The sequence below is a fragment of the Homarus americanus genome, unplaced genomic scaffold, assembly GCF_018991925.1.
Source record: "Homarus americanus isolate GMGI-L3 unplaced genomic scaffold, GMGI_Hamer_2.0 scaffold1024, whole genome shotgun sequence".
In the NCBI taxonomy this organism is placed as follows: Eukaryota; Metazoa; Arthropoda; class Malacostraca; order Decapoda; family Nephropidae; genus Homarus; species Homarus americanus.
Genome location: NW_024715228.1, coordinates 4,227,972 through 4,248,746, shown reverse-complemented (window position 1 = coordinate 4,248,746; position 20,775 = coordinate 4,227,972). Strand labels below are relative to the sequence as shown.

The following is a 20,775-nucleotide window of genomic DNA, read 5'->3' as shown; positions in this document are numbered from 1 at the left end:
ACCGCCCATCATCACATTTCCAGTATCTTCGCATCATGAACAATGTAAAGGAAAATAGATATCCAACAGGAAAAGATAAATTGGGGTGTTGTGCTGACTGACTACTCTGTTCCCCTATTGGCTGTTATTTGGTGGATTTACATTTTAGTCCACCAATCACAGTTAAGTAAGGGATTGGTGGACGTATGCACTATGTACGACACCTTTCGGAGGGCCCCTGGGGGACCTTCCACACCTGGAAGAGCCCCTAGGGGCGCTGCCGCCCCTAGGAGGGCCCTTGGGTGCGCTAACGCGCCTAGGAGGTCCCTGGGGCGCGCCAGCGCATTTTGGAGGGCCCCAGGCCCCCCCCCCCCCCTGAGAGGGCGCTTGGGGGCGCTGCCGCCAAAGTGAGGGCCCTTGGGTCGCTACCGCGTTTTGGAGAGCCCCCACCATCCCTGGCAGGGCCCCTGGGGGCACCACCGCTCCTGGAAGGGCACCTGGGGGCACCACAGACCCTGTCAGGGCCCATGGGGGCGCCGCTGCCCCTGAGAGGGCCCGGGGGGTGACGCCACTCCTAAGGAGGGCCTCTGGCTGCACCTCTGCCCTTATGTTGGGTTGTGAGACACTCCTTAGTATTGGTTGACGTTGGACTGAGTAGTGTGACCCAAGGTTGAGCTGTAAGGGGGGAGGGGGTGAGGTTGACACATGTATGACACTTGTAGAAAACGATAATTGAGGTGTTGTTTATTTAGGTGTGAGGGAGAGCTGAGGCTGGGGGGGGGGTGTAATCTTTAGGGTGGGACCAAATTTCACAATAACAGGTAATACAAGAATAAATTTGACTCATTAAACCACAACATAAAGATAACAATAAAGGTGTCATAATTACCCTGAGACAACTCCTTAATTACACCTATTAATTGATTCTTAGTTAAGGGAAACATATTAAGCTAAGACGGATCACTGAGCCTCGGCGCCAAGTCTATTGGTAGTTCCTGGAAGCCCCACTGAGGGAGCGTTCATGCTATTGGCTAATCAAAGCTTACACGTCATGCTGCCAAGAACCAATAGCATCCCCAGAAACTCCCCAACGTAATATTTCGTATATATGTTTATATATGAGATAAATATATACCTCACGTTTGGACTTAATCTTGTTATATTAAAGGACAAATAATAATAAGTAAATAAAATTTTAACCAAGACGTGAACTGTTTCCTTTTACTGCAACACTGAGGTAAGTTACAAAGCCATGGTAATCATACCTTCCTCCTCAGGATTATTGGTAACTATTATACTTATCATTCTATATGACCTTCACTTACTGGCTTCATCTTTATAAACATCCACCTCTGTTTACGTTGTGTTTTGTGTGTTTTCTTGATATATTTAACCTCTATATATTTACTCAGAAAATCAAAATCTATGTCATTTAAGCATCGTTCATTGAGTCGTTCTTCTACTGTGTATGAACTTTCCTACCTAAACATTCTCCCATCATCTCCTCCACAGATCATAATCATTTACTACACCTGAAGAGTTGTTACTATTACACTTTATAATACGTGTCTCAGTTATTGACATTTTTTCCCCTGACACACAACCACGTAACGTCAACCACAGCAAAAGACAAGATAATTAAAGAGAAAAAGTTTATCATAAAACCACACGCCATAATTTGAGTGCTCAGGAGACACCCGCTCAACTTACCGCCCCTGCCACCTCATACTTACCTGTCAGAATCTCGTCACCTGGTTATTACCTGATAGTCACGAACCAACATAAATACAGAGTAAAACTTTAAACCCAGATGGTCGACAGTCATATATTCATCGCGTTAAACCAGCCACCACGGATACAACTTACCTGTGTTTTCTCTTCAGGTTGGACGACGATTACAGTATGTTTCTGAGTGAAGAGGGGGGGGGGCGTGGGTGGTCGTGGTCAGGTACGCAGAGTGGGGGAGGGGGCGTGGGTGGTCGCCGTCAGGTACGCAGAGTGGGGGAGGGGATGGCATGCAGTCATAGAATTTCTTGATGACTGTGAGTGACTCTTTACAAAGGTGGGTAAGGCTCCAACACGCACACGCACACATACGTAAAGCTACTGTTGTTTTGGAAGGTGACGCAATGGTACAATAGTCGCTTCAATTTACGACTCTCTGGTGGTATATGTGACCTTTGCTTATCGTCAGTGATCTCTGTATATTGATCAGGTACTGTATGTTCCGTGACTCATGAGTAACTCGTTTCTTTAAAGACTTTCTACATAAAAATCTTGAGCTGCCTGTCAAAGTCATTCGGTAAAAGTTCAATTTCAACAGCTAGTGTACCGCTTGACCCAACACTCGCCTCGTGCATCAAGATTTAACACGATAACAACACGAGGGGTTAGTAGACTATCTCCACTAACACCTTCACTGCGGGGACACCACGTTTAATATTTTATTTCTCCAACACCAGATGATTATATTCAGTACAGAGGGGCGCCCGTAGACCAGGGGTTAATATTTTCAGCACCACAACTCGGTAAAGCTAAAAACATCCCACTTGGCGCTGTGTCTCATGTAGGTATAGGATCAGACCACAGTTGACAAGACCCAGTGGTCCGTTTCAGCTAAAATCAAAGGTTTGTTTGAGTTTGTTCTTTAAGGTCTGTTTGTCGTGATTTTAAGGTGAAATATTCTAAAGGAAATCTTCACATCTTGGATCAAATAAACTTATCCATTGTAAATGTTACAAATTTTAAGATAAAACCAGAATAAAAATACCAGGAGCCTGTAAGACATTTCTACCACAGCACCACACCGCCCTCTACTCTGCCTATGGAGGGCCTCCCTAAAACATCCCTCAAGATATTCCCCTTAAACAGAAGAAAAATAAACACTATCTTAATCTCTAGATTTCAGATAAAATCTCGTAACAGAGAGAAAAATAATACTTTAATCTCTACCTTAACTGCTGAAACCCTAGGAGCCGGGAGGGAGGGAGAGAGGGAGGGAGAGAGGGAGGAGGGAGGGAGGGAGGAGGGAGGGAGGGGGGGCAGGGAGGGAGGGAGGGGACTCATCACGAGGGAGTCACAATGTAATAGAATTAAGCAACTTGTGCAGCGCCCCGTGGGATAATCAGGCCCCCACGACCTCCTCTCAGCTCAGGTGACACCAGGATTCATCGGTTTAATCTCCTGAAGGTGTTTTACCGGCGGGGATCCGGGAGCTCACGACCATCTAGTCTCTCCGGGGCTCCTCGTCAGGCCAAGCAAGGTACAGCCGGTAGTTACCTTCGTCATGGTGGGGCGGGAGAAACAGCGAGTGAGAGAGAGTAACAGAGAGAGACATAGAGAAATAAAACATCAGCCAGACAGACAGACAGACAGACAGACTCAACGTTAATGAGAAGTGAAACACAACATTAAGTTATTCTGTCATACTCCACCATTTTCCTGTCCTTGCTGACGTCAAACTTGTTAAACTCACTCGCAGTTGGAGAGACGAACACAGAGGCACAACGAGACACACACACAGACATACAGACACACAATGAGACGCACACAGACATATAGACACACAATGAGACGCACACAGACATACAGACACACAATGAGACGCACACAGACATATAGACACACAATGAGACGCACACAGACATACAAGGAAACACACACACACACACACACACACACACACACACACACACACACACATACAGATGTACAGAAACACAATGAGACACACAGACATATAGACACACAATGAGAGGCAATAGACATACAGACACGTAGAAAGACATAGAACATACAAACACACACACACACACACACACACACACACACACACACACACACATACAGACGTACAGAAACACAATGAGATATAGACAAACTTAAGGGGCTTAAATGACAAAGGTAGAAAGAAATAAGAAGCAGACAAACAGACAGACAGACAAACAGAAAAATGGGAAAACAGACAGAGAGAAAAAAAAAGACACCGCCAGACTCTAATGAAACCTTCTGAAATGACAACACAGTACCGCCATCACTACAACACAGCCGCCACCATCACTACAACACAGCCGCCACCACCATCACTACAACACAGCCGCCACCACCATCACTACAACACAGCCGCCACCACCATCACTACAACACAGCCGCCACCACCATCACTACAACACAGCCGCCACCACCACCATCACTACAACACAGCCGCCACCACCATAACTACCAGCCGCCACCACACCATCACTACAACACAGCCGCCACCACCATCACTACAACACAGCCGCCACCACCATCACTACATACTGTAACGGGGCCCTGGAATTAATATCTACCCCAATTACAGGTGAGTCACTAATGATAACTATTTAGAATAGAGAGAGTCCTTGTTGTTCATTTTGATTACTGTGAAAGAAAGAAAGAAAGAAAGAAAGAAAGAAAGAAAGAACAGGTAGTGAAAATAGACACAAAATATAACTATATATTGTACCTATAGTAGACGTTGTTGAGGTACGATAATAATGGAATTCTCTATTTAGACAAACTATTGAGGTTCAGGAGTAAGTTAGTGTAGATAAGACATTAAATAACAATAACTATCACCATCAGTAAGTGTTTATGTGCTCAGTATCATTTAATAACATCACTCACTAGATACATGTAAACATAAAAGAAAACGGATCTAAAAATTTTTATGGGTAACTGACTTAGACACGACAGTGGAGGAGGGGAGTAAGGAGGAGAAAGAAGGGGGATGGGAAGGAGAGGGAGGAAGGAGAAGAGGAGGAGGAAAGAGAGGAGGAAGAGGAGGTATTGCATCTCACACTGCTTTGATGCGAAAGTTCTTTGTGAGGAGAGCGACACCAAGATCTCTTACGATTAGATGGAAATGAATGTCCTTACCTACGACAGAATAGATCTAAGAGCGAGAGAGATACCCACCAAAGATCCTTCGACGATAGATCTAAAACTATTGTCATTCGCCGTAAAGAAAGGCTCAGACTTCATTAAAGCCGTAAGAGGAAGTTTAGAATTTACGAGAGAAACACACGTCTTCTGCGGGAGTTTTTAGCCTTGGCCGCAGGAGCCACGGAATTAGCTGAGTGAGGACAATGTGTCAAGCTCTGCCGCGACGTGGGTGGGAGAGAGAGAGAGAGAGAGAGAGAGAGAGAGAGAGAGAGAGAGAGAGAGAGAGCATAAAAACGAAAGGGTAGATAAAAGACATATAATCAGATCCACAGGTAAATAAACCAGGTAATTACATATTACAAATAAAATCCAACAAACTAAATGATGGAATAAGAGGAAGAAAAAACATAAAGAAAGGAAGATATAGAAAGAAAAGGATAAAAACAGATAAAAAGAGAAACAGGGACTTACAAAGGAGGAAAATAATGAGACAGATAGACCAAATGAGACAAACAGACAGACAGATAAATAGGCAGACAGGTAGAGACAGTGAGAGAGAACCATCAAGGCAGAAATGAAGGTAAGACAGATAGGTGTAGTGTAGGTGTAAGAGGTGTAGTGGAGGTGTAAGAGGTGCAGTGGAGGTAGTGAGGTGTAGAGCTGTCGTGGAGGTAAGAGGTGCAGTGGAGGTGTAAGAGCTAGTGGAGTGTAGTGGAGGTGTAAGAGGTAGTGGAGGTGTAAGAGGTGGGAGGTGTAAGAGGTGCAGTGGGAGGCGTAGTGGAGGTGAAGAGGTGCAGTGGAGGTAAGAGCTGTCGAGGTGTTAGAGGTGCAGGAGGTGTGTGGAGGTGTAAGAGGTGCAGTGGAGGTGTAAGAGCTGTCGGTTAGGAGGTGCAGTGGAGGTAAGAGCTGTCGGGAGGTGTTAGTGCAGTGGAGTAGTGGAGGTGTAAGAGGTGTGGAGGTGTAGAGGTGTAAGAGCTGTCGTGGAGGTGTAAGAGGCAGTGGAGGTGTAAGAGCTGCCGGAGGTGTAAGAGGTGCAGTGGAGGTGTAGTGGAGGTGTGAGGTGTAGTGGAGGTGTAAGAGCTGCCGTGGAGGTGTAAGAGGTGCAGTGGAGGTGTAGTGGAGGTGTAAGAGGTAGTGGAGGTGTAAGAGGTGCGTGGAGGAGAGCTGTCGGAGGTGTTAGAGGTGCAGGAGGTGTAAGAGCTGTCGGAGGTGGTAGAGGTGCAGTGGAGGTGTAGTGGAGGTAAGAGGTGTGAGGTAAGAGGTGTAAGAGCTGTCGGGAGGTGCAGTGGAGGTGTAAGAGCTGCCGTGGAGGTAGAGGTGCAGGAGGTGTAGTGGAGGTGTAAGAGGTGTAGGAGGTGTAAGAGCTGCCGTGGAGGTGTAAGAGGTGCAGGAGGTGGTGTGGGAGGTGTAAGAGGTGGGAGGTAAGAGGTGCAGTGGAGGTGTAAGAGGTGGGAGGTGTAAGAGCTGCCGTGGGAGGTGTAAGAGGTGCAGTGGAGTGTAGAGGAAGAGGTGTAGTGAGGTGTAGAGGTGTGGAGGTGAGAGGTGCAGTGGAGGTGTAAGAGCTGTGGAGGGTGTTAGAGGTGCAGGGAGGTGTAGAGCTGTCGGAGGTGTTAGAGGTGCAGGGAGGTGTAAGAGCTGCCTGGAGGTGTAAGAGGTGCAGTGGAGGTTAGTGGAGGTGTAAGAGGTGTAGTGGAGGTGTAAGAGCTGCCGTGGAGGTGTAAGAGATGCAGTGGAGGTGTAGTGGAGGTGTAAGAGGTGTAGTGGAGGTGTAAGAGGTGCAGTGGAGGTGTAGTGGAGGTGTAAGAGGTGTAGTGGAGGTGTAAGAGGTGTAAGAGCTGTCGTGGAGGTGTAAGAGGTGCAGTGGAGGTGTAAGAGCTGCCGTGGAGGTGTAAGAGGTGCAGTGGAGGTAGTGAGGTGTAGAGAGGTGTAGTGGAGGTGTAAGAGCTGCCGTGGAGGTGTAAGAGAGGTGCAGTGGAGGTGTAGTGGAGGTGTAAGAGGTGTAGTGGAGGTGTAAGAGGTGCAGTGGGAGGTGTAAGAGCTGTCGTGGAGGTGTAGGAGGTGCAGTGGAGGTGTAAGAGCTGTAGTGTAGGTGTAAGAGGTGTAGTGGAGGTGTAAGAGCTGTCGAGGAGGTGTAAGAGGTGTAGTGGAGGTGTAAGAGGTGTAGTGGAGGTGTAGTGGAGGTGTAAGAGGTGTAGTGGAGGTGTAAGAGGTGTAGTGGAGGTGTAAGAGGTGTAGTGGAGGTGTAGTGGAGGTGTAAGAGGTGTAGTGGAGGTGTAAGAGGTGCAGTGGAGGTGTAAGAGGTGCAGTGGAGGTGTAGTGGAGGTGTAAGAGGGTAGTGGAGGTGTAAGAGGTGCAGTGGGAGGTGTAAGAGGTGCAGTGGGAGGTGTAAGAGCTGCCGTGGAGGAGGTAAGAGGTGCAGGGAGGTGTAGTGGAGGTGTAAGAGGTGTAGTGGAGGTGTAAGAGGTGCAGGGAGGTGTAAGAGGTGTAGTGGGAGGTGTAAGAGGTGAGGGTATGCGGCACACACTCACCCAGGGACCAATGGACTATTTTTTGTTCCTCTGAGTCACGAGGTTTCTTGGTTCAGTCCAGTGAGAGTTTTATTACAAAGGTGCTGAAACTTGTAGTCCTGTTATTATACTATTACTCAGTGAGGCATCGGGTCCCAAGCAGCAGTTGTTAGTGTGTGTGTGTGTGTGTGTGTGTGTGTGTGTGTGTGTGTGTGTGTGTGTGTGTGTGTGCTCAAGATACAACTGTTGAAGGCTTAAGAGGGAGACTTCCATGTAGAAGTAAACTAATACAGACAGATGATAATAATAAATATGATATATATAATCGTCTTGACAACTAATCACACACACACACACACACACACACACACACTGCTCCTACAACAAGTCATACAGATGGAGTTAACATTATATTAATCTAGTCCTTGAGATACTAAAAAAAAAAAAATTACGATTTATGACACACCAGAACAACATTAACCATAATTAAGACAGACAGGAAGGGAATCCAGATCATAAGGTATACAAGAACTCACAAAAAAAACATCAACAAAAACAACGACACAGATAGATACATAATTCCCAACCACGAAAAAATATCTACGAGTATAAAAAAAAAAAGAAGAGCTGGTCACGCCTCCAAGAAGATGAAGCACCGGAGATAACAAGACAAAGGCGACATTAAGTCAGACTCCCTCTAGGAAGAAAAAAATAAATAATGTGCCTCAAAACCCCGTGTGTAATTGAAGAGTGGTGCTTGACCTGAGGCTACAGCTGCTTCCTCATCTTCCAGGCGGAACGTGCTCATGGAACCAATGGCCTGGAAATGAGTTATCCATACCCCGCACTCACTCACTCGCTAGCTCGCTCGCTCGCCTTTGCCTCCTCCTCCTCCTCCTCCTCGGACACGCCTCGGAAGACGCATTTTCCTGAGTTGTGGTGGTGGTTGTGGAAGGGTGACGTCTTCTGGTTAATCTCACATGCCCATGACTGAAGTATGTAAATGGTGTCTCAAATATATTGTTTAATAGAGGAAGAAATCACTGATACGGCGTAGGAACCTTGTCAAGTTGTGGTGTCTGGCCACTGAGATATTCCCCGAGTCAAGGTGGCCACGTAGATACTTCTCAAGGCCCTGGTGACCACTACATATATCACGTCATAATATTTTACCATTGTAGTTGTTATGAATAATGATGTCTCGGTGTTACAAACAAAATAAACTAACTAATTTCCATTTTAGAGTAAATTGTTTCACCTCTTCAATAATAAAACGTTGCCGAATATTTCTAACATCACGAAGAAGATAAAACAGGGAAGTTAACTGAGAGGAACATCACCAGTCCATCACGCTGAAAGATTACGGCATCAGCGAAGATCTCCATTATTCTTACACCGAGAATAATGTGATGTGGGTCTGAGGTTACACAGACAGATATGAACGGTTGGAACATCGAGCTGGTGCAAATCTTTCAATCCATTACAGAGAACGGACAGGGTATACTTAACTAATCAGAAATGTTAGCCACTGTCTGCTGTTTGTAATCTGGTGCATATTAAAACAATCCCACCCTGTGAGAAATATATATTTGTAATACTATGATGAAATACTTTACATAAGGTTTCATAAAAGGATCAAAGAGATTTTTTTTATGAATCTCTGGGAAGTTTTGAAGGATGTAGTTATTGTAGTTTATCGAATATATATATATAATGTGTTTCTTCCTGTTATAATTGCATCTTCACACCATCTTCATAAAAGTCTGAGATGGTGAGGGTCTTAACACACACACACACACACTATTTTCTTCTTTTTCCTCATCTATTTTCTATTTTTCCTTTCACCCTTGAGAGAAAAACTAAGGTATTGTAAGAGGTTCCATTGTTTCCCCTACACGTTTATCTTTTTCCCCTCATCGCCTCTTCTTTATTCCCTAGATGTAACTCTTTTTCCCCCTCTACACATTTATCTCCCACATCCCCTCCCACCTCCATTACTTCTCATAATCTTCCACAAAATCTAATCTCTCTCTTCTCTCTCATCTTTCACCCTCCGTCTCCCTCCCTCATTATATTACCTCCCTGCACTCTCCTCTCCCTACCCCAACCCCTTCCATTCCTCACCATTCTTATTCCCTCCACCTCACTTTCCTTCTATCTCTCTCACCTACCACTCATCCTACCCTACTGATTCTCTCCATCCCTCTTCCTCCCTTTACTCTCCCCTCAGAGGCCAGGGCAGAGCATTAATAAAGAGAGTAAATGAAATAGCAGAGTCAATCTACCTAATTATCCAAGGAAACAGACGAGCGCCATCTATCTAGCGTGGGTGAGGCAGGGCTAAGATGTAGGGGGGGAGGAGGATTTACTGCCTGCCTAGGGGAGACGCAAGTGGCCCTGGATGGTAGAGAGAGGGAGAGAGAGAGAGAGAGGGAGGAAGGGAGGGAGTGAGGGCGGGTAGGAAGGAGGGAGAGAGATAGAGAGAGAGAAGGAGGGAGGGAAACAGAGAAAGATAAAAGGAAGGAGAGAAAGCGAGGTCTAGGAGATGGAGACTAGGAGATACGTAAAGAGAAGCAGGAGATATAAGTAAACTCTACAAAGATACAAAGACTAGGAGACGCACACAGGAGATATAGAAGACATAAAGCTTAGGAGACAAGAAAGGTTAAAATGCACATAGTCTGAGAGATACAAATGCCAAGAGATACATAATAAATGATAAACATGACGCTAGAAGATACATAAATAAGGAGGTAGACAGATAGACAGACAGAGAGACAGACAGACAGACAGAGGAAAAAAAATCTCACATCGTCTCTTACGTGAAAGTCACTTTGCTCTCCCTGGGGACAGCTGCAGAATGTCTTAAGTTCCTTGTGCATTATCCTCGGGTTTCTCTCTTACGACTTTCTCTGTCTCCTGTAAAGATGTCGTAAGCATAAATCGTAAAAGTTTTGATGCGTCATCTCATAAGGGAGGAACAACTGGGAGGGAGAGATAACTGGGAGGGAGAGATAACTGGGAGGGAGAGATAACTGGGAGGGAGAGATAACTGGGAGGGAGAGATAACTGGGAGGGAGAGATAACTGGAAAAGAGAGATAACTGGGAGGGAGAGATAACTGGGAGGGAGAGATAACTGGGAGGGAGAGATAACTGGAAAAGAGAGATAACTGGGAGGGAGAGACAACTGGGAGGAAAAGATGTGTGGTCATAGTGGCAATAAAGACAGTTTTTTTTGTGTGTGTACTATGATAAATGTGGTTGAATTTTCCATCATTTTTTGTTCGTTCGTGAGGATGTCTGAGTCACCCATACAAACTAATGATATATTTTGCCTTTCATTTTCATTGGCTTACATCTCAAGAACCTGAAAGCTCTCAAACACGTCATTAATACAATGAGAGTTTTAGTTCAGGCATTTAATGAAGAGGAATTGAAAACAAAATAATAACTCCCAATATGGCTGTTCAAGCTTTCAACCATTCAGCTTGATCTACGAGAGCTGTTGGTGCTACTGAGAGAGACACACTACCTAGAAGTCACAAGTCTGTAGTTGTATAGAATTTTAAAGACTTCATTCACCACTACAGTACAAAATAAATAAATACATAAATAAGTAAATAACAATAGTAATCATAACTACTATGTAATATTCTATAGAGTAAATCCATCTGGCGGAGAGGAAGTGAACTACAGATACACGTACTCTACTTGTATTTTGTACCTCGATAACTCGGCATTATTCGCCAGATGATTATTAATATCAGAATATACTCTAACTCGGTTTTATACATAGATCTGCAGCTGGTCTTATATTTTTCAGTTAATTTCCTAAATATTACGCCAAAGAGTTGTGTATTCCCCCACATCCTCCCCCAAAGAGCTGTGTAGTCCCCCCACATCCTCCCCCAAAGAGCTGTGTAGTCCTCACACCTCCCCCAAAGAGCTGTGTAGTCCCCACATCCTCCCCCAAAGATCTGTGTAGTCCCCACATCTCCCCCAAAGAGCTGTGTAGTCCCCCACATCCTCCCCAAAGAGCTGTGTCCCCCACATCCCCCATGAGCTGTGTCCCCCACATCCTCCCCCCAAAAGAGCTGTGTAGCTAGCCCCCCACATCCTCCCCAAAGAGCTGTGTAGTCCCCCCACATCCTCCCCCAAAGAGCTGTGTAGTCTCCCCACATCCTCCCCCAAAGAGCTGTGTAGTCCCCCCACATCCTCCCCGATTCATGTACTCCTCCAAGTCGACATTATACACCAGAGGAAACCAATGTGCCTGGCCATAAGGGATGTGTCCGCAGTCAGCACATTAACAGAGGCGGCGGGCGACGGGGGAGGGCTCTCTGGGGGCCCACACCTCCACCCTTTCTGGGGCAATAAACAGCCCTAGGGTCACACCTCCCCCTCGCCCCCTCTCCCCCTGCAGGCGGTGAGGGTGAGGGTAAGTGGGTGTCGCTGCCTCCCCGTCGACCACCACATTCATCTCCTGGGCCAGGATTGACGGAGAGGCCTGGCGACGGTGGGGAGGAGACAGGAGAGATGGCCAACTCGGCAGATGGCCCATTCCACTTTCTTTATGGCCGTCTTACCCCCGCGCCTGAAGCTGGCCTCATTGATTCCGCCATAACTCCTCTCTTTTTATGGTGGTATTGATTCTTTGATGAAGCTCCCAGTCCCTGCACTTATTCTTAATTGGATTTTATCCTCCGGGTTGTTTATAATTATTTATCGCTTGTGTGTTGAGCAAGTGAGTTAGAAATGACTTTATTTTAAGAGAGAGTCGAGCTCCAGCGCTGGCTTAATGACTGTTCCGTCCTCTTTACGAGCAGTCGGCGTCGTCCAGGCTTGAGATACTGGCCAGCCGCGACGCTCACCCATTGGTCGAGAGGTCGTTGCTGCCGCTGTAATTGGTCATGTGTGCAGATTTGTGAAGTCTAACCCACTTATCGCCAGGCAGGTTTCTCCTCCTAATGCATGTTATTTCATTTTTGCTGATCTTGTTGGCGTGTAAGCGATGGGCGGGGGGGAGGACGTGTGACGGCCGCCGGTGTCCAGGGACAAAGGAAGCTGGTGAGGAGGAAAGCTAAACGAGCCTTTGGCGTGTGGTGAACTAGACGGTTGGCTCGCTGCTCCTCCCGCATCTCCTCGCGTTTTCTGACGTCACCTGCCGTCTCTTGCTGTCTCCTGACGTCTTCTGACGTCTCCCATAGATTATTAACGCTTTCTGTTGTCTCCTGTTATCTCCAATCGTCTCTTGCAGTCTGCCGTCATCTGCTGACGTCTTCTGTTGTCTCTTGAGGTATCTCAACGTCTCTCATCGTTTACTACTGGACACCGTTTTCACCTCCACGAACTGTTCATTTTCATTCACGCCATCACTATTTCTATAAAAATTTTGTGTCTCAGATATTCCCGGTAAGTTAATAGGTCTCTGGGGTAGTAATGTCTACTACAAGTGGGGCACAGTTCATAAGGAGTTTCCTATACGCCATTAAGGATGGTAAGTGCCACGTAAACGCGCTCTTAACGCACAAGTGGGTCGTTACCTGTGTGTTTCATGGCCGGTGGCATTAGTGTATTGCTCGTCGGGGAAGGCCCAGGTCATCTACAGGTTGTCCACAGGTCCCCCCCCCCCTACTAGTCACTTCAAGAATAGGTTTTCCTGGTCATAAGTAACACCGTCACATCATCACCACCTCTACTAACTCACCAGCACCATTATGAACCTCCCAGCAGAGTTTCAGGTACTCCAGGTGAGTGAGTCAGTAAGTCAGGTCCTCCCTAGCCCGGCAGGTAAGACCAGGTGACCAAAACGCTACATCATCAACAAACAGCAGCAGCAGCAGCAGCTCCCCCTCACAACACTGTTACCTCCTCAAGCAGGATCAAGACGCAAAAATAATGATAACTGATACTAATGATAATACTGATAAGCGTTGTTCTTAGTGTAAAATAAATTAAAAGACTCAAGATCAAACTTCCTCTAAGATATAAGAATAAAAACAAGACTTTATCCACGATTAGCAAACACGTCGGTGTGTGTGTGTGTGTGTGTGTGTGTGTGAGAGAGAGAGAGAGAGAGAAAGACACAAATACACACGTAGAAATAAGTAAACAAACAGCTAAAAGACAAACAGACAGACAGACAGACAGACAGACAGACTGACAGACAGACTGACAGAAGAGAACAAGAGACAGAGAGAAACACAGAGACAGGAAGATTGAATCACAAAGGCAAAGAAAAAGGCCCAAAAAAAAGAAACTGGGAATTGAAAAAGTGGCCCCGAAAACCCAGCCTCCCTTGACGAACACGCCCAGTACACTGAAACAGACGCCTGACAGACACACGGCACAGAAAACCCCGCACCAGACGCCTAATGTATATATAATCACGCTTGAGAAAAAAATTGTCAAAAAATCGCTTTGAGAGAAGAGAGAAAGAGAGAGAGAGAGAGAGAATTAGAGAGAGAGAGATGGATGAGGCAGGCAGGCACAAGGTGTGGATATCCCTGGCGTGTTGTCAGAGGCTGAACCAACACCTGTGCATACTAATCACCTCTGAAGCCCCACCGTCTCACCTGACCACCTCACATCACCATCTAGATTTATTAAGGTAAATCAGGGGTTTTCAGATTTGATGGTGTACAAAGCTGTTTCTGATGATTTATGAGACACGTGTAACTCTGACTTACGAATAAATTTTGTCTATATGAAAATTTGGGGAAATGAGGTTTTGGAATATATTGAGGAAAAATATACTCAGCTATATGTCTGTCTGTCTGTCTGTCTGTCTGTATAATCATGCCATTAATCTCTGTAAAGTGTGATGTATCTGTGTAACTACAGGTATATTTATCTGTCAATGTGTCTGTTTATTTACTGATCATTGTATCTAACACACACACACCAACACACAAACACACCAACACACAAACACACCAAAACACGCACACACACACACACACACACCAAAACACACACATACACAAAAAAAAACATATATAAAATAAAATAAAATCCACCATCGTCAAAGGTCTGTTCACCAACTAGTTTTACACGTTCCCTCACCTAGTCATATAGCGAGAGCCTCTGTCACCTACTTCAGCAATATTCTCCGTTGGACTGTAAACTGTTGGGGAAACATTGAGAAATTCACCACATTTATATCTCGTGTGAGTCTCAGGTAACGGCAAGTGAGAGAGAGAGAGATCAGTGGAGTTCTCTTTATTACCTTAAATTACCTGTCTATGTTGCAGGTATATGAATCAGGTGAAATAGCTTAAAATTCAGTTTTATAGTGTGTGTGTGTGTGTGTGTGTGTGTGTGTGTGTGTGTGTGTGTGTGTGTGTGTGTGTCTGTGTGTGTGTGCCTCTGTCTGTCTCTTTGCCTGTCTGTGTTTGTGTGTCAGTGGGTGCAAGTGTGTGTTTGCGTGTGTAAGTATATCTTTGTTTATGAATATGTGTGTGTGTGTGTGTGTGTGTATAAAACTCGAACTATAGTGATGTGTTCAGGGGTGTGTGTACATGACCGAAATACACAACGAGTTCATTAATACCTACACACGCTAGTTGGATATACTGTGCATGATGCTGACACTGTGGGCTGACTGTCTCACCCTCTCTGTACTACATGACACCAGGACCACATGGCTGACACTGTGGGCTGACTGTCTCACCCTCTCTGTACTACATGACACCAGGACCACATGGCTGACACTTTGAGCTGACTGTCTCACCCTCTCTGTACTACATGACACCAGGACCACATGGCTGACACTGTGGGCTGACTGTCTCACCCTCTCTGTACTACATGACACCAGGACCACATGGCTGACACTTTGAGCAGACTGTCTCACCCTCTCTGATACATGACACCAGGACCACATGGCTGACACTGTGGGCTGACTGTCTCACCCCTCTCTGTACTACATGACACCAGGACCACATGGCTGACACTTGAGCAGACTGTCTCACCTCTCTCTGATACATGACACCAGGACCACATGGCTGACACTTTGAGCTGACTGTCTCACCATCTCTGTACTACATGACACCAGGACCACATGGCTGACACTTTGAGCTGATTATCTCACCCTCTCTGTACTACATGACACCAGGACCACATGGCTGCCACTGTGGGCTGACTGTCTCACCCTCTCTGATACATGACACCAGGACCACATGGCTGACACTTTGAGCTGACTGTCTCACCCTCTCTGATACATGACACCAGGACCATGTGGCTGACACTTTGAGCTGATTATCTCACCCTCTCTGATACATGACACCAGGACCACATGGCTGACACTGTGGGCTGACTATTACTCGTGTCAGTCTGTGGTGTTTCACTGTGGAAATACATTGTTTACAGTTCGTGTCTTTACGTGAATTAATTGGACAAACAACACACCGCTCCCAGTGTCAGCAGCTGAACTGTGTGTTATGTACAAACGACCTCCGCCTCACCCTATCTGCAGTTGAGTTTATGACTCGGCCAGCGTTTAATTAGCCCCCAAATGACCCAAATTATCGCACTGATCATGTCATTTTGCCACCAATTAGCGGAGGGTAAGGCGGGACTACGTGGTGACGGGGGACTGTTGATGACTCTTTCCTGCCACACACACACACACAGACACACAGACACACACACACACACACACACACGGACGATGAGTTTCCCCTCTGGGCCCATGTGTTATTATATTGGCCGACACTTATTATGATACAGAAATACTCCCCATCCCTGTTATACGACCACCTCTGTTATATGACCACCCCCTGTTATACGACCAACCTTGTTATACAACCACCCTTTTTATACGACCAACTTTGTTATACGACCACCCCTGTTATACGACCACCTCTGTTATACGACCACTCCTGTTATACGACCACCTTGTTATAAGACCACCCCCTGTTATACGACCAACCTTGTTATACAACCACCCCTGTTATACGACTAATCTCTCCCTGCCCACATCCTACCAGTACCTGCCTCCCCTCCCTGACGACCCCCCATTAACCACCCTCCCTACCTAATTCTCCTAGTTATACCATCCCCTGCCAACCACACCATGCCTCCCCCTGTGAACCACCCTTTAGGTCCCTCCGACAACCACCCGTCCCTGCCAATCACCCCCTTGCTGCCCCTGCCAACCGCCCCTTTGCTTCCCCCCCTGCCAACCGCCCCTTTGCTTCCCCCCCTGCCTTTAACACCGGCGCTGCGTCAATAGATCAAAATGAACGGGCTGGTCATAAAATGTCAGCCACTGTACCATTACGTCGAATACGTCATGCGTAATGAGGTGGCGAGGTTGTGTGTGGCAGGGTGGGGGAAGGAGGGGGGAGAGGAGGGGGAGGATGGTGGGAGGGGGGAGGAGGGTTGTGATTGTTTGGAATGGTGTGGTGGTATTATTGATGGGGGTGTTAATGGGTTGATGAGTGGGGGTTAGTGGGGGTGTGGGTGAAGAGTCAGTACACACACAAACACACACAGCCGTTCCTCACTATTTATCCTCTCCATCACCGGTTATTCGCACGTTTATTCACTTTTCTAATTCTCAAGAAGTTAGTGGTCAAGCACGGACTTCTGGATGTACACCTGGACATGTCAGTGTTGGTGTAGTTGGGCGTTACACAATTTATACTTGGTGTTCTCACAATATTCAGTGGCAGCTTGTTCCATGAGTCCACAACTCTCACTGCAAACAAGTTAGATTTTTCTTTTTTAGATTGCCCCCGAGGGGACTAGTTTATTGGGCACCCCCTTACATCCTGTGCAAGGTGAAACGCAGAAGCGTTTACAGCGCCCATCTGGGAAGCATGCTAAGTTCATGCTTGCCTTTATGACTCATGCATTAAGGGCATAAAAACCTGAAGGGTCATAGGTTTTGTCAGCAAGTTACATAAAGTGACAGAAGTTAGTTGTAACAGTTTTATGTGCTGGCAGCTTCCTTGGCTTGAGGCTGTGGCCTCTTGACCTCTTCTCTTGTGGGTGTGGTCATATAAACGTCAATAACTCTCCTACAGTATCAACAAATATTCTCCACTTTACTTTTGATAAATGAAACAAACTGAGCAGCACAGCAGCCATTATTGACAGTTTAAAACATGTCTAGGGGGCCACGTCTCCACCTACCTGTTGTTAATATCCCAACTACCTCACAAAAACCCAGACCATAGAACCTACACCTAACTCTCTCCACCTGGCTACAACAGGTGACGTCAGGCCCGCATGTTGACGGTCTGGATTGATTAGTAAATTTAATGAGTCACCAGGTAAGCCAAGCTCATGTGTAGGTCACACTGTTATGTGCTCCATCATGTGTAAAATAGTAAATAGGACCACCAGACTCCAAATGAGGTAACATAATTTAAATCCTCTAATCACAGAGTCTAATCCAAACTAGATATTTAAGAGATTTTCGTATTAATCCAATGAGTTTGTTTACAAGGCTCATGTGTTTCTCATTTCACTTTTTTTTTATCAACACAAACACCAAAACCGTATTTGCATTTTCAGTTACTGTACTTATGACTTCATCTCCAATATGTTGATACGCTTGGCATACTTCTTTTACCAAAAATATCTCCAAGTTGCAGCCTCTTACATTTTTTCAGTCAGATCTTAGCGTATATTCATGTGGCGCGATGCTTGAAGCTGGCAAAGATAATTTCACCAGTCTTCACAACCAAACTTCTAATTTGTTTAACTTCCATGGTGTCCTTAGTAAACATTTGTGAGTAAAAGTGAATCGCAGGTCATAGCACACTGCCCTACGGGACACCACTTATCACGGGTATACACCACCACACATTAGGTCGTGGGACTGAAATTAATCAAACTATGGTGATGATCTTTTCCAAATACAGAGATCCCTTATGTTAGTCACAAGGAATCTTCACCCTCTTCCTTGGTCCTCCTGATGGGTGCTGGGAGTTTAGTGTAAATGTTAACACAGAGTCACGACACTTGAGAGAAGAGAACTTGACTGTTATACACGACACTGAGAATTCCCTGTGTATGTTAATGATAAACTGAATTGTATATCCTGAAAACGAGGAAAAATTGCCCACATCCTTTATTCTGAAAGCTGTATAAATTGTCTGTATCCTCTCTTACACACACACACACAGCCCCCCCCCCCTGCTTCACAAACATATCATCTACCAACTTCCCCATCCTCTCCCCTCCCCATTCGCTCTACTCCCTCCCCTTCCCTCCCTCAGAGACATAACAGAGAGATGGCTGTTATAAGAATCCCCTCTCCCCCCTCACCCCCCTCACCCCCCCACCTTGAATACAGGTATTATCTGTTTTCACTCATTCATACATAACTGTCTCATACCTGGATAATTTATCGGCTATCAGGCGCCATCCCCAGCAGGGTTATAGCGCGAAATAGCGATCATAACGGTGATATAAAGGTGATATAAGCGTGATATAAACATGGAGGTTGGGCCGGGAGAGAGCACTAGGAGAGCTCGCTATAGAGGCGTCTCCAAACACACACACTCCACCTCGTAAATATCCGTTTTATATTATTGTATATATATTTTTTCTCTCTCTCTCTCACGAGGAGTATTTCATATTTTGAGAGACGATTATGTTGATAACACTGGTGGAGGAACAAGTGGAGGTGGAGCCTTGACTGCCTCCCTCCCTCCCTCCTTCACGGCTATCTTCTTCAGAGAGGTGGACGAGAGTGAGAGTGGGAGTCATGTGTGGTGGTGAGACTGTGGTGATGAGGGTGTGGTGGTTGAGGGTGTGGTGGTTGAGGGTGTGGTGGTGAGTGTGTGGTGGTTGAGGGTGTGGTGGTGAGTGTGTGGTGGTGAGGTGTGGGTTTGAGGGTGTGGTGGTGAGTGTGTGTGGTGAGTGTGTGGTGGTTGAGAATGTGGTGAGGTGAGGTGTGGTGGTTGAGGGTGTGGTGGTAGGGTGTGGTGGTTGAGGGTGTAGTGGTGAGAGTGTGGTGGTGAGTGTGTGGTGGTTGAGGGTGTGGTGGTGAGTGTGTGGTGGTTGATGGTGTGGGTTTGAGGGTGTGGTGGTGAGGGTGTGGTGGTTGAGGGTGTGGGTTTGATGGTGTGGGTTTGAGGGTGTGGGGGAGGTGTAGGGTAGTGAAGGGGAGAGAAAGCAATAGCAAGGATTCTATCATACACTTCCTAACAATCTATAAAGTCACTCATTACAAGATGCTTTCCCTTTCCACACTGATCCCATACCTCTCGTCCCATTCATACACAACCCCTTCCCACTCCCACACAGCTCCTCTCCACTCCACACAGCCCCTTCCCACTCCACACAGCTCCTCTCCACTCACACACAACCCATTCCCACTCCCACACAGCTCCTCTGCACGCCACACAGTTCCTCTCCCTCCCCTCCCCAGCTCCCTCCCCACACAGCTCCACTCCCCACACAGCAGCTCCTCTCCCGCCACAGCCCATTCCCCTCCCAGCTCCTCCCCCCTCCACAGCTCCTCCCCCTCCCACACAGCTCCACTCCCCAGCTCCTCCCTCCTCCCCACAGCTCCTCCCCCTCACCCCACAGCTCCTCCCCCACTTCTGCTCCTCCCCACTTCCCACACAGCTCCTCCCCACTCCCAGCTCCTCCTCCCACACAGCTCCTCTCCACGCACAGCTCCTCCCACTCCCACACCTTGTCTCTCCCACGCCACAGCTCTCCCCCACTCCCACCGCTCCTTTCCCTCCCACAGCTCCTCTCCCTCCCCCGCTCTCCTCCCTCCCACAACTCCTCTCCTCCCACACAGCTCCTCCCCTCCCACACAACTCCCCTCCCACAGCTCCTCCCCCTCCCACAGCTCTCCCCTCCCCCAGCTCCTCCCCACTTCACACAGCTCCCCCCACTTCCACACAGCTCCTCCCCACTCCCCACACAGCTCCTCTCCCTCCCACCCAGCTCCTCTCCCACCACACAACTCCCTCCCCACTCCCCAGCTCCTCTCCCTCCCCAGCTCCCTCCCCACTCCCCACAGCTCCTCTCCCTCCCCAGCTCCCTCTCCCTCCCCACAGCTCCTCTCCCTCCCCAGGCTCCTCCTCCACTCCCACAGCTCCTCCACGCCACAGCTCCTCCCCACTCCACACAGCTCCTCCCCACTCCCACACAGCTCCTCTCCACTCCCACACAGCTCCTCCCCACTCCACACAACCCCTCTCCACCGTAAGCCCAACAGACCACTAGATTACAAGACGTCGTTAACCGCTAGACTAAGGTTAGGATATAAGTACCTGCTGGCTCTATGCCCCTCAAGCAGATGTGAACAAAACATTAACCCCATCCCATCAACCTCCGCCCTCTCACTTCCCCAGTCAGTCAGCCAGTCAGTCAGGATAGGTAACTAGAGAGAGGAGGATGATAGCTTAAAAC

General features: G+C 47.1%; 1 protein-coding gene across 1 annotated transcript in view; it reads right to left on the bottom strand.

Annotated features, from left to right (window-relative positions):
- The window catches only part of LOC121855938 (tetra-peptide repeat homeobox protein 1-like), a 35,630-nt gene that overhangs the window by 682 nt on the left and 14,173 nt on the right, over positions 1-20,775 (bottom strand). The window contains exon 3 of the mRNA XM_042351159.1: positions 14,458-14,518. Coding sequence (XP_042207093.1) covers positions 14,458-14,518 — 61 coding nt within the window. The remainder of the gene's footprint in view (positions 1-14,457; positions 14,519-20,775) is intronic.